Source organism: Dermacentor andersoni, chromosome 2 (genome assembly GCF_023375885.2).
Source record: "Dermacentor andersoni chromosome 2, qqDerAnde1_hic_scaffold, whole genome shotgun sequence".
In the NCBI taxonomy this organism is placed as follows: Eukaryota; Metazoa; Arthropoda; class Arachnida; order Ixodida; family Ixodidae; genus Dermacentor; species Dermacentor andersoni.
The window spans coordinates 205,949,859-205,972,107 of NC_092815.1; the positions used below are offsets into that span (position 1 = coordinate 205,949,859).

A 22,249-nucleotide genomic window follows, 5' to 3' on the forward strand; every position below is an offset into this window, starting at 1 on the left:
TCTGATAATTTCTTATAGTATTTATAGTATTTTCTTAAAAGATTTGACTGAACATACAACAAAGGGAGACTCCCCAGCGGCTGGCAAAGCCAGTGGACAACTGAAACACTATGTAGTAGCATCAGTGGTGATGCTACAGGCAACAACTATAGCCACGTCAGCGGCCACGAAAGAGCGCAACCGGGGTCTCTCAAAGGTTCGGTAGCTGCACCATTTGCACAAAACAGGGCATTGATGGCCCTTTTATACCTAACGGCAAGACGCATTCCAGAAATTTCGGACTCTGCTGGCTCACCCTGCCTAATCATAAACTACTCTTTATTTTTCTCTTTGAAAACATCGATGACACGTGCTGCATTACAATATACCATGTTGTAATGCTTCTCCAGGGGCAAGACAAACTGCACAGTGCGACGCTTGGCCACAAGGTGTGGCAAAGCCAAAACCGATGTGGTGCTTCGGGAAGAGGTGCTCCACTAGCAAGAACTGTGACAATGTTCACCAAACACCGCCACAGAATGATGCAAAATTTTAAATACTGCCTGGCGGCAGAAGCATCCTTTCCTCATTCAAAGCAGCAGAAGGCAAAGAACCCAGTGTCGGCATTAGAATCTTTTTTTCCCTGCATGTCGCATTACAGCGCCCCTTGGCAAACCAGCAGCGCGTCTACAATTTCGCAACTTTAGAGCATGACACAGCAATGCTAGTTCAAGTGGGTGTGCACTGCCTCTCAGAAATGTCAGTTGTGAAAAAGTAAGCTAGAAAAATTTCACAGAACTGATGTTCTTCGCTTCTTCTGCTCTATCTTAGAAAGAGGGATGTCTCTAGATCAGCCAGTGTCTTAAACAGATTAAGACATTATCTTCCATTAACTGCTAAGCGCCAAATTTATTACGCACTCATGTATTCGCGCCTAACATACTCCTCATTAGTTTGGTCACCAACAACGGAGTAAGACCTTCTTCGGAATCAAACCCTACAGACACATGCGGTTATGAGCCATTGGCAACATTCAACTGTATGAAAATATTATTCTAGATTTCAAAAGCTACACAATATCTTACCAATAAAGCAACTATGTAAGTACAGATTATCCTTAGAAATTCTGTGTCAGCACCACACAAGCAAGGCTGTTTCAAAACAAATACCACATTAAACACACTCCATACGAACTAAGAAAACACCTGACATCCAAGAATAGAGTGCGCACTAATTATGGTACACAATTACTGTCCTCTTAGATACCAAACCTCTTAAACCAGTACCATTTAACATTTGATATACTAGAACGCAGCGTTTAGCCAATGAGATATAAAAGAAAATTAAGGAAGTTTTTCTTATGGAAATATAAAACGGCACAGTGTTTTTGCATGTTACTATTATAATTATGTCAAGAGTATCTTGTATGCGAAAGTGCTTTGTATCTGTTTATATTCAATGAATGCTACATGTATATAGTAACAAAACTAATCTATATAATATCTTCTGTGTTTTCTGCTTTCAGTGCTATTATTACCAGTGTATAAGAGTTTGATTAGCTTTGTGCTTACTACATTACAAATGTACAAATTGCATTGCTTTTATAAGATTTCCCTGTTCAACATATGCATTTTGTCTTGTATAAGGAAACTGCTGTTATGGCGGCAACGCCAAGTCAGGTGATTTTAACCCCCAATCCCGAGCTGTACTTGTCATGGGAGATTGTACCAATATCACCAATGATGAGTCACACTTGTCCATCCCGATGTTGTGCTGCTCCCACTGCCAAAGACGAATTACGGGTGGCATTGAAGTAAAGCTGACCTCAAGAGCAGCTATTCTTTTCATTTCTTAAAAAAAAATTTGTGCCAATTCTAACCAAAAACCAATCAAATGTTATATTTTCAGAATCAGAATGAGATGTAAAAAAATTACGACTATGTACATAAAAAAAATTGGAAAAATTGGTGCGTTTTTCTAGAATTCATTTGAGAGTTAAAGCCTTTTGTCATGTCTCCTAACCCTTTCAGATGCTGTGTACACAACTGTGTACAGCAAGATACTGCACCAACAGCAAAAGCATTGATGAAAGTAATGCTATTTAAAATGTGTTGCACACATCTTGAAACACTTATGATTGGAACTGTGCTGCAATTTCGAATAATGTGCAGAATGTTTTAGCAAAATGGGGGGAAAGGTAGACGGTTGGTTCTTTTTACTCCTTGTCAGTGTGTTGTATGTAGCAGTTTCACTTCTTTCATTGCTTTTTGCAATGTCATGCTCCAGGCATAATTTTTCAAGTGGCTGGATAAGTGCTTTTCAAGCTTTTGAAAACACGAAACAGTTTGTTTTCATATTTGATGTTCCCGTAGTGAATTTTTGCATGGGGTCCACATTCTGTAAACTTGACAAAATTCAATAAACAATTGACAGTTCTTAATCTCTTCTACAGCTGTACACTTTCTATGATTCTGAAGATGCAAGAAATGTGATGAAAGCAAGTTTTCAATCAACAGGATAAAGTGGCATCTGAAAATGTTAAAGACAGTTCCCTAAGTTGTCTTGAATAAAAATGAAATGAAAAGCTTTGACACACCAAGGTTCCTGGACTAGGTAGTTATTTCAACCTGTGTGGTTGCGATGCGGTCCAGGAAATAAGTTTCAATGGTCTTGGCACATGCACTTCATGGAACAATGTCTGTACAACGCAACCTTTAAAATTGCAGCAGATGTTGGATGTTAGGCAAAAGAGCACAGCATTACAAAATCCTTTCTCAAGTTTTCAAAGTGCTTGGAAATCTGTAGCCCTCATGCCTCAAATCTCAACATGAAGCATTTTCTGCTAGAATTTCTTGTGAAGGTCTAGCATGCAGTGTGCACAAGTTCTGTGTGAAACAGCTAAAAGGCCAAGTGCAACAAAATTTTGGACCACATATGAAGCCTAGCATAAGATAACGTACATACAGAGGAGCTTCCACGCAAAATTTGACGAATGAAATACAAGCGGGAGCATCGCGAAAAGCCCACAAGAATAGCCATTTTTTATACTGAAACTGAAAAAGTAACACCGCCATTACTACTCGCTGAAAGTGATGCATGACGTTTGCAATCTCGTGGGCCGCACTGCCGCATAGTGTAGATACCAAAGCCATTGCGGGGTGCCACAACGAGCCATCTACCCGTGTGAGAAGCTAGACTACCGGTTGCTCCGATTGGTCTATGGTTCTTTAGGTGTGGCTACACGAGACAGCAGAAGTGCCCAGGCACCCGCAGCTGACCGAAAAATATTGGGCGTGATGTGCTAGGACTCGTGTGTCATATTGAGGTCACCCATCATCTGCACAGGTGTTGTTTAAAGTGTGCTAATGAGAAACCTATACAATTATCAGCCTTGCGGCTTTGCCAGGATTGATTCAATGGTATATGTACTACTCATATATAACAAATTTAGCCAAAGTATAATTTCGTTACAGTTGGCCTTTAACGGTGCTTGATTCCAGGACACCGAGAAGAAACAAGGCAGTGATTTATCGACACAGTTTTAGGTCTAAACGCAAAACGTGGACTATGCGAGACATTGTAATAGAGTGGCTTTGCACAAAAGGCTCAATACATGAACACGTTTGCATTATGCCTTAAATAGAATTCATCTGATAAAGCCCTGAATCAAACCTGTAACCTTGTGCTTGGCAGGAAAGATCTTCATTGGAAGGCAGAGATCTTTTTCTGGCATGCCACTAATGCGTAAAGGGAGGAGGAAGGGGATCAAAATGTTGCAGAGAGAGAGAAAAAAAAGGAAGAAAAGTGTGTCAGTAAGGTTGATCATTAAATTTACAGGTGAGACAGTGGTGAAATAATTCAGGGCTTTGTACATCACGAAGTGGACTCTGGCTAAAGCTTTCTAAAAAAATGGCCTTTTCAGAAAGGTATAAAATAACACTGAATCCAAGGATGGCTGCTGCTTTGAAGGGCAGGGCATAGGACATAAGATGCCATCTAACAGCAGTGGAACATGACAAATCATGTACATTTACCGCTAAAGACAAAGTCTCTCGACATGGTATGCAGGGCATTCAAGTAATACAGCTGAACCTTGCAACAGTAAAGTTGCATTTGACGTTGCAATAGCTTCATTATATCCCATATTCATTATAAGCATATACTCATTACAGGCTGATATCAGTGAGCTACGTTTTAGATTTTCTTTCCTATATCTGATAATTCATTATATCCATGTTTTTATCTCGATGTTTGAGGACATCTCATCTGGTTGGGACACTTTCAATTGGTGTTCCATTTGTCTTTTCCCAATTCAACTGTATATGTTCTACGGTCTCTGAACAGCCACAGCTGTCACAGTAGCGATTGATGGTATGTCCTAAGCAGTAAAGAAGACACCACAGCCACTGTGCCATCATGGCTGGTAATGAGACAAGAATGCTGTTGAGGTGTGGCGACTTGCTGCAATCAGCCTGGCTCAGCACACATGCACTGGCAGCAATCGCCTTTGCTGGTGTCGAAAGTGAAGCACAAGGAAAAGAGCACAACGACAAAGGGCTTTTCAAAACTTGTTATTGCACTCACAAGTGAAAACATGGATGGAATCAACTTTTCCGTTTCGAAAGCCAGCGTCAGCCAAACCATGCTAACGTGACACACGTTTAGCACCCTACACGAGAGAAACTCTATACATTGATTGACCAGTTAAAAACCTCCACTTGCAATCAACAAATGCTGCCAGCGTGAAAATACTCAGCTGCTAACAGGAACATTTCATATGTGTGCACCTGTTCAGAGCAGAACAGCTGTTGTGCTGCTCAGCTGTGACGGACGAGCATTATGTGGTAATACCTCTGCTCTCTCTCACCAACTCTATGCTGTGCAGTGAAGACCAGGGCTTGCATCAGCCAATCACCAACAAGAAGTGGTCATGTGTTCCAAGGGAGAAGGGCTCTAACCCTTCCGTGAAGCTTTCATTCAGCCAATGTTGCTCAGAGGGCAACCAGCGATGGATAACGAAGACGTTCTGGCTCTCTCTTCCGATTGGCTGATGCGGCCCACACCTTTTGCAACAGTGCACTGAGCTCATCAGATGGAGTATAGGTAATTTCTTAATTAGCAGTCTCATCCAAACGTACCAGTTCAAATCATTTACAGGTGGTAGGGAAAGCTCAGCAGCATTCAAACAACAAAGTCAAAGTGGCAACAAAAAGGCAATGCGTTGTGTTAACAATTGCTTTTGATCAGGGTGGTCAGGACAGCATGTAGTACATCCTCTGAACGTGACAAAAATACAGGAAGGCAATCACAAAGTGAACAGGAACTGAAGAGATCATAAAACAACGCACACGGACGGGAACCAGAGTTTATTTTAGCTGAAGCTGCACATTGCATTTTGTTTTGCCTTTGCAGCCGTCCTCCTCTGTACCAATGCTTTACATACAGTATTTACCAACAGTCCAGTTACTGTCACCGTTAATGGTAACAGCACGTAAACGATAAATGCAGGACGATAACTCCAGCACCCATCTGAGAATGCGGTAGCATTAGTAAATGCAAACAAATAGTCAAGGCTGCTTTGTTCTGCACCAAAACACTTATAAACGAGGTACTGTGTGTATGTTGCCACCAACAGCACCTAACAAACGTGGGCTCCGTGCAGGCAGTGGCCGAGGGCGACACATGAGCGACTAGCAGGCCATCGGTTTTGAGAAAAAATAGCACTGCACACTGCTTTTGCCAGCAGATGAGAATGAGAAAAATGCGGTTTGCACAGTGGCAACATGCACTCACATGGCTACAACCATCTGCCATTGGTGCTGTCCACTGTAAGAGAGCATAACATACAAACACAGATGACAATACAGTCAAAATTCGTCATAACAAAGTCGCATTCAACACGGTAATGTCTTCACTACATCGAATATTCATCATAAGCAAATCGTATTCCTCACACACCAATATCAGCAAGGGACATCTCAGAATTACTTCATAATGCCCAACAATTCATGACATCAGTGTTATGTCGAATTTTGGCTGTAACTGCAGTGAAACATGATGTTCATGTTTCTGCTTTCTGGGCTACTTGCTCACTGCACTTGGCATTGCGACATGCCATCATCGCCCGCATCCTGCAACCGTGCAAGCCAAAACTTGGGTAAGGAACAGATCTTGAATTAAACAGGGGTAAAAGAAAGAAAATGTCTGAACAATAAATTACCCTACAATCTAGATGTAAAAATAAGAGGAGGGGGGGGGGGTGACTAGAAAGAAGAGCATCAACTAGCTTTCCTACAGGTCAATAAATTAGGCACACAAGTGAGTATAGACACTTTAAAGTTGAAGGAGGCTGAGTCAACCATAAAGTTAACACCAAGAGTGCACACAGCTCACATAGGCGCAACAAAAAGTGTGGAATATGCACATTGACAGAGCTGCAGAGAACAGCGTGATGCGAGTTAACAATGCTGGTATACACATTAGGAACATTCCTTGTACTCTAAAGAAGGTAACTTCTGGCAATCAGCATTTTTTTTTTTTTCCCACTCCACCATTATTTAGAAGGGCTTGACACATGGCAAGCTTACAGTACATGGCTGTAGTCATGCCACTAAGACTTCGACATGCACAGGTTATTAGCAGTATACAAGAATCATTCCTATGAACCATCAGTCTCGCTAGAGTCTTTACTGGAAAATGCATCCCTGCTTGTCTTTGGAAGAGCATGAAGGAACAAGTCCTGTTCTTTCGAACCATTCGAAAAATGAGCAATCACAAACCTTCTCAATGATCTATTCTGCATCCCTGCCAATTTCAGAAGAACCTGCTGCTTTCAAAAGCTTCTGTGTGTGCTTAACATTCCCCTGCAATAAGGAACAGGCCATTTCCGTGCACTGCCATTTTAATCCCAAACAGTAATAAAGCAGACGACATTCTACAAAGTGGACTCCTGCAGCCACCCCTGTCTATTTAACTGCTGTACCACAAAGAAATTTAACAAGCTCTTGTCCCTGTCTTTCTGTCAGCAGCATTTCCTGACGTGCTCACTGCCTCCTATTTTGCCCATGGTATGAAAATGGCTACGAGTAGCAAACTTCATAGTATCTGCACTCGTAAACAACAACAACACTAGCACAGACACAAATGATGACAGGCCAGAAAGCCCTCCAGGTACTGCCTGTACCGCAATACATGGTTGACCACTGTTAAGACTTCATTTCGACAGCTGTCCTTTGCAATGTTCCATCATTATGCCAACTTCCATCAGGGGAAAGGGTTCTCGAACTGGTTTCTCCTGTAAACAGACTGCCGATAATATAGGCCACTGTACCATCACCACACCAGTGATGGAACCCAATTGTAACCTGGCCAATCAAACTCCCAAGCACTGCCAACTGCCGCCGACTGTCATTACTGCCAACTGCCACCGACTGTGGCCATGATTCAGTTTCCTGAATCATGGCCACATCATGCATGCTTGTGCCAGTTGTGACAGAAATTAATTCCTTGAATTGAAGAACACAAATTCTAAGTGACACACATGTGCACTAATTATTTTGTAGTGTAAGTGATGTTTGCAGTCAAAGAATGCTTACTTGCAATGTTTGATAAACAACTAAGCAATCATCGCTGTGCCTGGTGTAAGGACTTTCAAATACAATCGACTTACGTTAGTTCGACCATGACAGGACTGACGAAAGTGATTGAATAGTCAGGTGGGTTTAATCAAACGATGAAAAAAAAAAAACTAAAACACCGATTCATTTGGAAGTATTTGCTTGATACTAACAAGCCCCTGAATCAAATGTGCGCTGACTTTCTAAGTGTTCAAAGAAGAAAACTAAAGTAGAAATATAACACGCACCGGATTTTTTGGCAACAAAAATGAGCAAGGGTTTCGCAATGTGTTGCACAATGAGGACCAGTTTTCTAATGTCAGCTTTGCTGCAATACAGTTGTGTTAAGCGTTGAAGTATATGAATGCCAAAAATGTGGTTCTGGGTTTGTATTCAGCTGCACCGTGCATGCAATTTTCATCCAATTTTTTATCAGAAAGAAGAAAGGTGTGTGTTAGAAACGGGTGAACACCGTGATCAGACATTGTAAGTATGGCTACTGCTTGAAAATCTTCCTAGGGCAGACCTAAAGTAGGCATCTTCAACAAGAGATAACCTCTGCCGAGACGGACACTGCCACTAAAGGTGCCGCTATTGGGTTCACCAAAGGAGCCATGCTGAGTGGTCAAGTTTGAATTATCCAGCAAAGGCCAATTTTAGGATAGAAATAATGAAACTTTCGGCCCGTAGAAATGCACGGGTGCAGGCCTGGACTTTTGGTCGGGATGGCATTAACCGAAAAGTCCAATTAACCGGAGGCGAATTATGAAAATCTACTGTAACTATATGTCTTTGTTCTTTTAACACCTTACAGCACAATATTCTTGCATCCAATGCCAATTTTCTTGACACTGCCGTGAATTTTTCCCTTTGACCACATGTTTCGCTATATATTTAACATCATTACTGCTGTTACACATCTGAAGATTTGTTTTATTCCGAAGAATATCCAGCAAATTTTTCTTTTTTTTCGTTTTCGCTGCATACTGTTGCCGATCATGGCCACACACCACAGGGTTCAATGAGCTCGTCAAGCTACTTGTGCAGTTTTTTTTCCTTTGGCCCTTCCCAACTGAGAATGGGAAATAATCTCAATTGAATTCAAATTCATTTGGTTTCAGCTAAACCAAAGTTCCGGCTGTTAACACTGTAGTAACACATGCACTGGCTGGCATTGCTGTCATTATCACCCACTTGAACACTGCGCTGTTACATCGCTGGCACATCCTTTTCTCGTGATAGTGACAGGTCAAATGACAGCTGTGTGAATGAGGCATTACACAGTACTTAATATAAATACTCCAGGATTGTCAGACTATAAATTTTACTAGTGCTACTGGAAAAGGCATCCCAGCATCAAGTTCACTGAGCTGCGCTGGCCACACTGTCACACTGTCAGATTGTTGGCCACTGTTCACCAAGAACCTATCAAGTTTAGCAATTCATGCAGGTTTATTCAAGTTAAACCAGGTACTGTGAGGTTCGATGACCTGCGCAGGTCATGCCAAGCCACTATTTGTCCAGAAACCACTCAAATTCACTCATTCAACCACGCTTCCAGTTCAGTAAAACTCTACCAGTCACTGTCAAGTAGAAAGAGCTGAAAAGGTCACAATGTCACATGGTCAGCCACTGCTTTACAGCACTTATTACAAGGTTCTAGAGGCTGACTCATGATCCTGAATTCATGTTCCCTTGCCAGGCTATGGAACATGAATTTTGTCTTCTCTTTTTGTCTTCTGCATATTAACCTCAAGCTCCACTCTTACACATTCTCGATTAAGGTTCTCGATCACTTTTTGTAATCATCCCCAGTGTTGTTGAACAGGACAATGTCATCTACAAACCGAAGGTTGCCAAGCTATTAAACGTGGATCCTCACTCCTAAGCCTTCCCATTCTAATAACTCGAATACTTCTACGCATGCAGTGGATAGCATGGGAGAGATTGTGTCTCCTTGGCTGACCCCAATTCTTGATAGGTAACTGTCTACTTTTCTTGTGGAGTACCAAGGTAGCTGTGAAATATTTGTGGATATTTTTGAAGATATTCGCGTATGTCCCTTGTACTCTTTGATTATGCGATGCCTCTATGACTGCTGGTATCTCTACTGAATCAAATGCCTTTTCATAATTTATGAAAGCCATTTAGAGAGGTTGATAGAGAGAATCTCTCAATTAGCCGAGTGATGACTTGGATGTGATCCACTGTTGAATATCCCTTCCTGAAGCCAGCCTGTTCTCTTGGTTGATTGAAGTCAAGTGTTGCCATGACTCCGTTGGAAATTATCTTGAATATTTTATACAATACTGACAGCAATCTAATGGGCCTATATTTCTTCAATTCTTTAGAGTCTTCTTTCTTATGGATTAGTATAGTGTTCGCATTCTTCCAACTCTCTGGTACACTTGGAAGTCGTGAGGCATTGCATATGACGGTCTCAAACATTTGAACCACATTATTTCCTCCAGCTTTGATTAAATCAACTGTTATTTCATCCTCTCCTGCCGCTTTTCCCCTGGTCATGCCTTGCAAGGTTTTTCTAACTTCATCGCTAGTTATACAAGGAGCCTCTGTATGCTGTTCATTACTACTTCGAATGGAGGTATCATGGCTGCTCTGAGTACTGTAGAGGTCAGTATAGAATTCTGCTGCTTTTACTGTATGTATCATCGAAATTGCTGATGACATTACCCTGCTTATCTTTCAGTGCATACATCTTGCCTTGTCCTATGCCAAGTTTTCTTCTGATTTCACGCTGCACTTTCTTTACTGCTCCCTCAATCTTTGCCATGGTGTAGTTTCGGATATCCCTTACTTTCTTCTTGTGGATCAGTTTTGAAAGTTCAGCAAATTCTACCTGATCTCTTGAGTAAGAAACTTTCATTCTTTGTCATTTCTATATTAGGTTCTTTGGTATTAGGATAGCTTACTAACTCATTGCCTTGATGCCTTACCTCTCACTTCAATTGTTGCTTCTGAAACCAGCCTAGTTACGGTATCATTAATTACCTCTATGTAATCTTCATTTTCTTGTTCTAAAGTTGGATATTTGTTTGTGAGTACCAGCCTGAATTTGTCTATCTTTATCCTTACTGTGTCTAGGTTGGCCTGTTTCTCCTTAACTAATTTTACTATTTCTCTCTTCAAATTGAGAGAAATCCTAGACCTCACTAACCTATGGTCATTGCACTTTACCCAACCCAACATTTCTACATCCTGCACTATGCTAGGATTGGTAGAGAGTATGAAAGTTTCTTGCTTCTCCATTAAAGCATTTCCAGGTCCACTTTCTGTTACTGCACTTCCTGAAGAACGCATTCATTATTTGGAGCCTATTATTTTCTGTGAATTCTCCCATCATCTCTCCTCTAGTGTTCCTAGAATCTATGCCATAGTTGCCAATTGCTTGTTCACCAGCCTGCTTTTTCCCCACTTTTGCACTGAAGTCGTCCACAGTATACTGAGTTTGCAAGTTTCTTATCGCTCATTCAACATCTTCATAAAACTGTTCTACTTCTTCATAATCGTGACTGGAGGTTGCAGCAAAGACTTGTACTGCCATTAAACTATACCTCCTATGCAGCTTTATTATGACTACCGTTACCCTCTCATTGCTGTAGAATTCATCAATGTTTCCGGCTATGTCCTTATGGATTAGGAATCCTACTCCGTACTGCTTATCTGGAAGTCCTCTGTAGCAGAGGATGTGGCTGATAGTCAGCACTGTATAAGCCTCGCCAACCTCAGTAGCCTCACTAAGGCCAATAATATCCCAGGCCTGATAATTCCTCAAAGAGCCCTGCAAAGCTAGCCTCACTCAAGAGGGCTCGCATGTTAAACGTTGCCAGATTCAGTTTTCAGTGGTGGCCTGTCTGGTTCCAGAGACTCTTAGCACCCTTTGCCACGTCGCAGGTCTAACAATGTCCCACTCAAGGGTATCACTAAGCTAAAAAAAGAAAAAAAAAAAAAAAAACAGAGTGAGAGAAAAAACTTCTGCAGGTTGTATCTCAGAAAGGAAACTTTGTATTTGAAAAATTAATTATAGCCAATGCTTTTCCGGGGCAGTCACTCAACAATCTTTGCAAACATGGAGATACCATCTATGCAAACCGGCAGAATGAGACCAAATTAATCGACAACTCAAACATTGAACATAGCAAATCAGTCCTGCAGAAATCCACAGAACCTTAACGTTCATCACATTATTTTTCAAGGAAACTGAAGTACTTTTCATTTTTGCAAAACATTTTTTTCCATAGAATTGATCTACTGAGGAGTGTACCATTTCTATAGCATCCAAGGTGGCTGTGCTACAGTATTATAAAATGTGCTAACACTGACGTGATCCTGAAATAGTGCCACATTCACCAATCAACGCCTATGGCAACAGCGAACAGCACCCGACACACGGTACACGGCCGTTTTTGCATTCTGCCCCCATCAATATGCGGCTGCCGCAGCCAGGATTTTATTGCGCACCCACGGGCTTAGTAGGGCAACACCAAAGCCACTACACCACAATGGCGGGTGGCAATGAGATTATGTACGGCACTCGAATGTGTGACACCATACACACACACAAGACGTGCCAGTCAGTGAGTTGATGTCTCCACCTATGACATGAGAATCAAAAAAGAGCTCTAAGATGCAGGCTAAACAAAGTAAAATGGCAAAGAGCAGCCAAAAAGCAAAAAGAAAGTTACATCCCTGACACACATGGGGCATATGCAAGCTTCAAGATGAAAGCTTTATTCTGTGAACAAGCTGAGATTGTTTATGACTAGTTCTGCTTGCCAAATACAGGGTTCAAACATAAATGGTTAAAATAGGCTGTGCCAAAAAAAAAGCAAAATTTCAGCTCCTAAAATTCAAATTCATATGTACACTCTAATATCTTTACAAGTATACCGAATGAACCTTTCGTTACAGTTGTTTTGTTCCAAACGAGGATCGTTAGCATGAATTTTGTTACCTTCACTTTGTTTCGGATGAGTAGTCAGAAGCACATTTTTACTTAACGGATAGTGCATCGCTGCTGTTGCTCAATGCAGCTTTACAGACATGCTTCAGAAATGCTGCAATACAAGCGCTAATTAGCATGTTCCTTGTGTGCAAACTGTGCCTTACTTTATTTTTCTATGGGTTGGTACTTAATGCTATGTTACCATGGCAGCAACAGTGACAGTGACAAAAAAGTCGCCTCACTAGCGTCAGAGGTGCTACCCGAAATTGAGCTGCGTAAACATAAAATGGGCAACATGTACGGTAACCTCACCGTAGCGAAGTCTTAAAAATGTTGAATACAACAAAATATTGTTACCTTGAAATATACTGTATATGCTTCGTGAGGGCTGCACCTCTAAATGTGGACTTAAATATTTCAGCGAAATTATACAGGAAATAACACATGCATGTGCCAACCCCTCCCTTCCCAAGCATGCATCTTGCCAGCTGTAGCTGTGAAGTTTGTGCAAAACAACTTCAAGTGCAGACAGAAAGAGGAAAAAAAGCTGTGAAAAGGAGGAAGGGACAGCACTTAAGTGCCTATAAGTCCACTCATACATCATCATATTCATCAGTCAACTTATGCCCACGGCAGGATGAAGGCCCCTCTCCTAGTAAATTCCAATTACACCAATGTCCTACGTTGAAAAGATGTGGTGTCCTTTAAATACCAGGCACATCTCACCCCTTCATTTTAAAAGGTTTCGCTGAGCTCCTTTAAAAAAGGGACACTAAAGGTAAACATTGACGGACTTGCACTCTAGAAGCCTCACAATGCGTTTGACGTCATCCACCCCTCCCCTCCAAAGAAATCATGACTCATGAGGTATGCACAATTGTTGTGCAGTTCATTGTTCATGGCTGAATGGGTTCTCTTGCAAACCTCTGTAAATGCAGTCTGACTGCAGCATGCACCTGATCCAAGTCTTTGTGCACTAGAAGTGACTGCAGTCGCTTCCAATGAAACGCGATGAAGGCAAGGCAATATGCACCTCGCAAGGACACAGTGACAAAGAGAATACGAGATGAACAGAAAATTGGATTTAGGAAAGAATATAGCAAAAGAAAGCAGGCTGGCACGCACAGAAAAGTTTTCCGCCTAGTAACGGAAATCTCAGTTATACAATGGTAAAAAAAATGATGAAGATCCGACCCCAGTTGCTATCCAAGAATGCATTTAGCCTGCTTTGGGAAGTGGTTATTTGTGGCACTATGTTGGCATATGTGTTACGGTTGGTGTTCCCTTTACCTTGGCAGTACATGGGAGCCAAGCGGCACTTCAAGCGTCGCCTCCTCAAGGACTAGTTTGGAACCCTGTGCAGCATCTGTGTCTGCCTCTGGTCGTAGCATTGCAATGCCTCTAGTGACACCGTCTGCATCTTCAAGCAGAGGCACAGCATCTGAACGACAGCATTTCACAACACTAGATGTCACTGCAGAAGAATGCGAGAACGCTGCCCTTGCCACTGCATGTTTTTTGCCACTGCGTTAGACTGCACTAATGTTGGGAGGGGCCCAAGGAAACGGTTACACAGTCACAAGAAATCGCAATTACTAGTTTCCAAATATTAAAAGCATAAAAAAAGGTAACAGGACGTGAGAAGTGCGCGACGCTAATAAATAACTTGTTTTGCTTGCTTAACTTGAAGTTTTTAAGTGTTAACTTCAAGAGTTGCGTAGCTTTAGGTGTTCAGTGTCACAGGGGCACACTGACCATCGGGGAGCACAAGATGAACAGAAAGTTGGATTTCGCACGAATACTTGAACCCTTTTACGGCCACTCCCGAGATAACCCAGGAGACCACTCATGCACAACCCCCTGCCACTTCCGAGACAACTAGCGCTAAAAAAAAAAAAAAAAAAAAAAAAAAAAAAAAAAAAAAAAAAAAAAAAAGAAAAAAGGGAACCCCAACTTGTAGTCATGTCACTGCATCTATGGAGAGGTGTCACATAAACACCCAGAACTCGTAGGGTAAATTTTAAATGACAGATTGAACGCATGTTTCTACATCCATGTTGCTTCCTTTTCGTCTCAGCAGTGCAGCCATGGCGAGTCAGCGTGCCACATGCATCCGTGCTTTGACGGACGAAGAAATTGAGGAACTGTTGTTAAATTCGGACTCAGGTGAAGGTCACAACGATGAAGCAGCTTAGCTAAATTGCCTGTCGAGCGAAGACAGTGAGGAAGAGCCCCTACTGCCCAAGAATCTGAGCAAGAAGAGGAAACCTAACGAGCGGAAGAAGAAAAAATTCAAGCCTTAGGAGCATGCTTTCAACCCATCTTCAGGAATCTGCAATGGTATCATAGTGGCAGGCAGTGAGCTCAAGGGTTTTGAATGTTTGCTTATGCTGGACATTGTAGATGCAATTGTGGGCCAAACGAACATTTTCCAGCACCAAGTGCATGCCACGCTGACGTCAGCGGTCGAATCCCGTATGCACCAGTAGAAAGATGTGACCGCACATGAGTTATATGTATTTCTTGCTGTCGTGAAGCTAACGGCTCATGCAAAAAAAAGGCACCATTGCGCAGTATTGGTCCATGGATCCCCTCTTGAGCAAACTGCATTCTCTAAGTTGATGAGTCGCAACCACCTCCTCCTCATTTTGAGGTATTTTGTTAATTAGTTAAGTGTTAATTTGTTGGTAATCAGTGTGCCTTTTTGTTTGGATAAGATAACCCCGAATAAAAATGTTTAGATGTCCTGCAGAGCATCGTAGCACATTACTAGCACAAAATTTACATGGAACACTCAAGAAAAACCCTGTAGGGAATGAGGACAAAGTCAGAAAAAAAAGAAGGTTAAATACTGAAACGACATTTTCAAATCATTCTTTTTTCTAGCGTATTGAGTGAACGTCCAAACCCAGTAAACCCTTGAAAAGATACTAGCAAGCCATCAGAAGGTCTTAACCAAGTTACTAATATATTTGTTTCTACGAACCAGTTTTTGCTTCAGTACCCAGTAGGAGGTGGATGTGCCATGGTGTCACATTGGCTCGCTTCGTTTGTGCGACCGCTGGGGCTGCCACACAGCCATAAGACATGGGCACAGGTCCTAATTTTATCTAGTTACCAGCCTCATTGCTAAATCACGTCCCCAAGTTTTCCTGTCTCATGATATCACCATTATGTCAATGATGCGAGGCCAGCACTCCTGCAGCAACTTCAGCAACAAATTAAACTACTTTATAAGAATTTCCAAACCTTCACATTTGCTATGTGCAATCCTTTTTACGTGCAAGAAGTATGTCAAAGGTGGAAAACTGAAATCGCAGAAAGCTGTAGAAGCTGGACAGTTTCTACAGTTTTCAAAGCATGTGTCAGTAACTCCTTTAACAATGTATGGTGCTAGGCGAGTTGGCCTGTTATACTGAAGAAATTAAAGAGTGCAAATAAAGCACAGCCAAAGGACACCACATAACTGGCACCGAAAGCTCCAGAAAGAGCAGGTTGGTGGGGACATAAAACTATCCGCCCGAGAAAGGAATTGTGACTGTCATAATGCCAATAGAAACTATCAAGAAGCGAGAAACACATGGAGCGATATAACTTATTTCTGCTTAAGCGTCAGTATTTCTGGGAGCACGAAAACATGCAGATTAGTGGCCAACCAACTTGACAGTGAGACATGGGAGCTTGTGAAGGCTGTGCAGCACGACAATACAATTACAAACACGTCAGACAAACTGCTTTCAGCACCAAAAACTATGTACAGAACAGATAAAGGACTATGTACAATAGTGCCGCAATTTTCAACAGCGGAATAATACTCTACTAATTACTAAAAGCTAACAACTGTCACTGCAAACAATGAGGAGCAAACAAGTAAAGAGAGGAGTGGTTTGGTATGCTTCAACTTAAATTAAAAAAAATTAAAAGTAAAAGGTGCTACAATACAGCACAAACACATTACAAAGTCAATAGAGATTACAGCTCCTGTTGCTCACTCGTTTGCTCAGATGAGTTCCCATAGTTGGTGTGTCTGTCGGCTGGACGAGGGCTACTTCAACTGCAAAAAGCCTGAAGCTGCAAAAGGCCAACACTGCAGACACAGAGGGCCAGTGGTGGAGCAAAGCTTCTCTTCTAGAGTTCGGAGACCCTGGCATACCGGGTGCGCAGCAGACGGTGTGTGACGGCACGTGTACCACAGAGAAATCACTCGCTGACTGTAGCGTTTCCCGCTGCCCGGCTGCGCAAGTCCACGATGAGTGCTGTGATGTTATCTAGGGAGCCGGCATTGAATGCCCGCACAACCAGTTCCCGGGCCCCGCAGAGGTGTTCGTCGAGGTGCTGCAGTGCCAGCAACGCTGCCTGTTCGTTGCTCAGAGCGTCCCAGAGGCCGTCCGAGGCGAGCACGGCACAGGCGGCGCCCCCTCCGTTCCCTCCAGACAGGTCGAAGGTGAGCACATCGGGCTGGGCAACAAGCAGACGACGCTCCTTGAGTGGGTAGTCACCCAGTGCACGGGACGTTGCCAACACGCCAGCCACCCGCCATACGCCGTTGAAGGTGATGAAGCCACCAGCTTCCCGAATGCGCTTGTGCTCCTTAAGCTGCATGGGAACGTCAAAAGAGGAGAGAAGCTTAATAAAGTAAAAAAAACAAAAAAGTGACAGCTTACAATCCTGTCGTGTCAATTTCTCATCCTATTAGCACAGTATCCTTCATTCCTTTAGACCAGCTTTAATGAAATCTCTCTTCAAGCTCAGGTACAGTATCATGCACAATCGTGACTCATGGGCTGCTGCTTGCAAGATAGTATTATGAATGAGAGCCAAAATGTGACTGTTGATGCACATAGCAAATGCCCAATACAGACACAGAATGCAGTGCTGCATTACCAGTGCAACATCGTCTACAAGCCCACAAACAAGCCTTTGCTACAGTACATCCCAAGCAATGTTTGTTATACAGTTGCAAAGTTTCAACTTATGTGTATGTTGGAACATTGGAGCTGTATGTGTATGTGTATGACAGACAGTCCCGGGCATTCAGATGTGCCATTGCCCAGTATCAAACAACACCAGCTCTGCCAATGATAACAAGAAAGAAAATCAGCTGTGATGCACGCAAGCAAGCTGGGCGCCGAAATCCCAAGGCTTTGGAACACAGTGGTTTGCACTGCTGGACTTGGCAACAGTCTAGCCCTGCCTTTGTGAATACAATTGTTTGCAGAGGACAAGATGCCTTGTCCCATTTTTGCCTTCGCTATGTGTTGCCCTGTTGTCCTACCACAGCACGCTGCCCATCATCACAATAATGACTAATGAGGGCTGTTTTACGCTCACACAGGATGGACCTTCCCTTTGATGGTACTTGCCCTCTGCCTCACCGAGTCAAGCTGCTGCTCTTCAACACCTACTCCATGTCTCATTGAAGACCCACCTCACTGTAAGGACAACTCTATTCATTGTGACTCCTCTGACCCAAGCTATCCAAATAAAGGCATGTTGGTGCTGTACCCCTATTGTCTCTTCCAAACATCCTACCATTCTACACACAGGGCCCAGAAATTTGTTCCCTGAAGGAGAAAGAAATTAGGTTCCATCTGCAAGGCATGACAATCTCTACGCCACTTGTCATTGCTTGTCAACAGTGCTTGTCATTGGTGCCCTTCTGTAAACTGTCCGTGCAGCCATTCGCAAAGAGCTGCTGGCACTAAAAAAAATTTCATTACAGGCTGGTGCATGAAAATGCATGATGCCTGTGATTAGCAAAAAATTTCACACAAAAAACAGTGTCGGTCAATCATGAGAGCAATAAGCTAATAATGTACGTGTGGCTATTACTCAACTAGCACATTCTTCTGACATCAATGGCCTAGTTAGAACACATTGGTTTCGAGCTGCCACCCAAACATATGATGGATAGATGGAGCGAACACCTGCTAGCTGCAACACCTTTGCTAACTGCAGACAAAGCAGATATCACTGCATATATGCGAGAGATCTGAAAGCGGGTACCACCAGAGAAAGATGAACTGAAAAGGCACAAGAATGTGTGGTAATGAGCATCTACAACACAATACAGATAGCATGGATGCATGAGAGCACAGCGCAGTGTTCAAGGCTGTGAAGAAGCCTTCATGGTACAGTCGCACACACACACACAGAAGAAAAAAAAGCTTCAAGTGGTTCACCGCCGCTTGTTTTGCACCACCTCACAAGATGGGACAGTGAGTTAGAACCTTAGAACATAATGCTAGAAGTAATCAAATCCAAGGGTGACCGTAGCCAGTTGGCTGAGGAAGGTAAAAGTTCTCAAGCGCCTGCAATGCAATCCATCAAGCCCCGACAAAGATGGTGGCGAGTTCTCATTGCCTCTTTTTGTCGTCTGCTAGCTAGAGAACTTCCACAGAGCAGCAAGACTAAGGGTACGTTCAATTCATCTGCACCACTTGTACCATTTCACGAGGTGCTGCACCCTGCCATTCGTTTCAGTGGCACAGCAATGGTGCCCGCAGAACCATGACGTTCGTTTCAAAAGGTGCCGGGCTAGTTCATGATTTTGCTGCACCCACTCCAATGTCGGTGCCGACTTGGTGCAAGCATACAGGTGTGAAGCAGCGACGCAGCAGACGACGCAGCACACGGGCGCGAACACCGTTAAAACCTTACTTACACACGTCTGATGTGTCTACACAAGTGTGGTGTGTATTTACGCCCCAGAAGCCGATCATACCTGCAGTTCAGGACCTCTCAAACTTACGCACTCCGTGCACGTTAGTATGACATAACATAATGCCTGCACCGCGTCTGCACCTTTGCATTCGAGCTGCATAATTTCGGAACTTCTCGTAAACTGCCGTGAAATGGTTCACAGTGGTGCAGACGAATCAAACAGACCATAAAATCATCCTGGCTGGTTCTGGCAGCCCACGGGTGGCCAGAACCATTTAGCTCAAGTAAAATGATTGTGTGGCAGAAGTGTGTCGTGCAGCAACCTGAAAGTAAAAAAAACGAAGGCGCTTTGGCTGGCTCTGGCAGCTTGGAAGTAGCCAGCAGCGGAAAACTGAAGAGGCCCATTATTTAAAGATGCAAAACAGACAGCTGATCTTGTATGTGAAGACTTTGCAGTGTACTCTGGCAGCCCTAATCCATGATTACTTGCCAGGATTGTGAAGAAAAAAAACTGGATTTGTCTTTGTCATCACCCTTCAAATGCACCGCGGAGAAATTGTTTAAAGTGAACCTCAAAGGCCATGCTTGGCCTTATTGCAGACAACTGAAGTGGCATAGCCGATATGTTTTAGACATTTAGAGATGTGAAGCTTTCTGCAATTGCTGTCTAGAGAAAAAACTGCAAATCTGTCTTCGTCTGCACCCTTCAAATGCACCCCCAAGCAATTATTGAAGGCAAACGCTGTCTTACTGCAGACAGAAGTGACATAGCCAGTGTGTTTTAGACATTATTTAGACATGTGAAGCTTTCTGTAATTACTTGCTAGGACTGTAAAAAAAAAAAAAAAAAAAAAAAAAGTTGCAGTTTCGCCCGAAACGCAAAGCATCAATTGTGATGGCAAATTAGTGGACAGTTATAGAAGTAAAGATAGTAGTTTTATCAGCCGTAAAAGCTTGTAAACATAGGCACACTAAGTAAATTAACAAGCATGGTGTCACATGCACACAAGCAAACATGAACACATCTGACTTGATGACTGCGGAAACTCGCTGTCAAAATGCTGGCATGAGGAAATGCAGCAGCAGCAGCAGCGAGCAAAGTGACATTTGTGCTGTCTGTCACTTCAATGAAAAGTGAGTGCTGAGGACACACAGCACGCACAAAGCTACGAGCCACCGACGTACCTAGACTCCGCCCCCAATGCAAATTGCTCTCAAGATACAGCCAGGCGACCGCGCGCAGCTGCCACATGCACAGTTGCAGCCGGAGCAGAACCCCCCCTCTCCCCTCTCCTCGCCCCGGTGCCTCGCAACGTTGGGTGCCTCACGCACGACTGGAGATGACGTGCTTCCTGCCCACTTTCATCTCTTTCATGTAGGCGAGATTGAGCCGCGATCGTCAGCTCCCCTCACTCGCCTTAAGTCGCACATATACAGCAAGGGCACACAGCAATGATTTCATCGCCCTTGGACTTTATATGGTACCTCACGGCAACGGGGACGGTGACACCAACGGCGGAAATTGCTATTGCAATAAAAGAACTGCAGATTTGCCTTCATCTGCACCCCGCAAATGCACCCTGAGAAATTATTGAAAGCGAACGTCGAAGGCCATGCTCTGCCTTATTGCTGATTACAGAAGTGAGATAGCCGACATGTTTTAGACATTATTTAGACATGGAAACCTTTCTGCAATTACTTGGCGGGATTGTGAAGAGAATGAACTGCGAATTTGTCTTTATTTACATTCCTCACGGTTGGTAATGTCTTAAACATGCCTGTAATGTCACTTCTGCCATCTGCAATACACCAGAAGAAAGCCTTTGAGATTTGATTCTAATAACTGCTCAGGGGTGCACCTGAGGGGTGCAGAAGAACAAAATTTTTCACTTCTTTCTTGACAAACTAGCCAGGTAACAATGCCAAGTGTTATTTTGAATGATCCAGGCAAAAAAAAAGGTGATCCTTCTACAAAATTGGAGCAATAATGGAGCTACGGTAAGTGCAAAATGTCTTTTTACACAATTTTAAGGGAGAAATGCACTTTCCTGTATAAGACCCTTGACGAATGTGCTCGCAGTGATAAACGACATAAAAAGTGCTGACTTAGATGATTTTTTAAGCATTGAAGTGAGATGAGCGAACATGTACAAATATTCGCTCCTCTCGCTTTACATATGAGAAAACTGCAGGAAGTTTGTGCAGCACTTGCTGACCTAAAACAGCAAGAAACTGCTTGATGTTGCTTGCACCTGTCACAGCATCCATGCAAATACACAATGGTAACAGACGCTAGCGGAGTTGGTGGCCTTTCATCCGAGTTCCTAAGCGAGCTGCCTCTGGGGGCGCATGTGACTTTCTGAAACTGTTCACTGTTATATCCCTGACATGAGGGCAAACCAAACTGTTTGAGGTAAATAATTTTCTCGTTTGTCCTGAAGCACCCCTTACAAAAGGACATTCAACATGCAAGTTAGGGCTAGTTGGTGATAACGGAACTTGGACATCATAACAAGCGCTAAGGAATGCGAACACAAGGAAGAGACATACAGAGAGGACGGACGCTGGACATCAACTGATGGTTTTAATGACGAAAAAATAGCAACATACATACTTGCGCAGAAACCTACAATAAGTAGCAGAAGGCGCAGCAGTTGTCGCTCTACAGAATTCCTGTGCCTCTTGAGATACTCTTTCTCTTGCATGCAAGGCCACTGAAGGTGTACTCACACATCTATCAATTTCGATACTAACGCACAATGCCTCGAACATTTCTCTAGCTTGCTGCATCGCAAAGCTGCGCAGGACATGGGCGCCCTCAAAGTCGGCATGCACGAGCACCGCCGGCAGTGATCTGCCAAATGTCCACACCCCGCCAATGACTTCACAGCTGCGTGATGCTCTCTCAATCTCTCATTTACGCAACAGCCGGTCTGGCCGACATAGCATTTACCACATGAAAGTGGGATCCGGTACACTACACCCACTTTGCACTCCACGAAATGTGTTGTGTGCTTTGCTGTGC

The 22,249-nt window shown here is 43.2% G+C and overlaps 1 protein-coding gene across 1 annotated transcript in view; it reads right to left on the minus strand.

The window, feature by feature from the left end:
* Positions 1-4,533: 4,533 nt before the first annotated feature.
* The window catches only part of LOC126540198 (protein phosphatase 1L), a 48,603-nt gene continuing 30,887 nt past the window's right edge, over positions 4,534-22,249 (minus strand). Inside the window, exons 5-6 of the mRNA XM_050186989.2 lie at positions 16,554-17,157; positions 4,534-5,805 (exon numbers count right to left, since the gene is read on the minus strand). Of these exons, the coding sequence (XP_050042946.1) occupies positions 16,762-17,157 (396 nt within the window). The 3' untranslated portion in view covers positions 4,534-5,805; positions 16,554-16,761. The remainder of the gene's footprint in view (positions 5,806-16,553; positions 17,158-22,249) is intronic.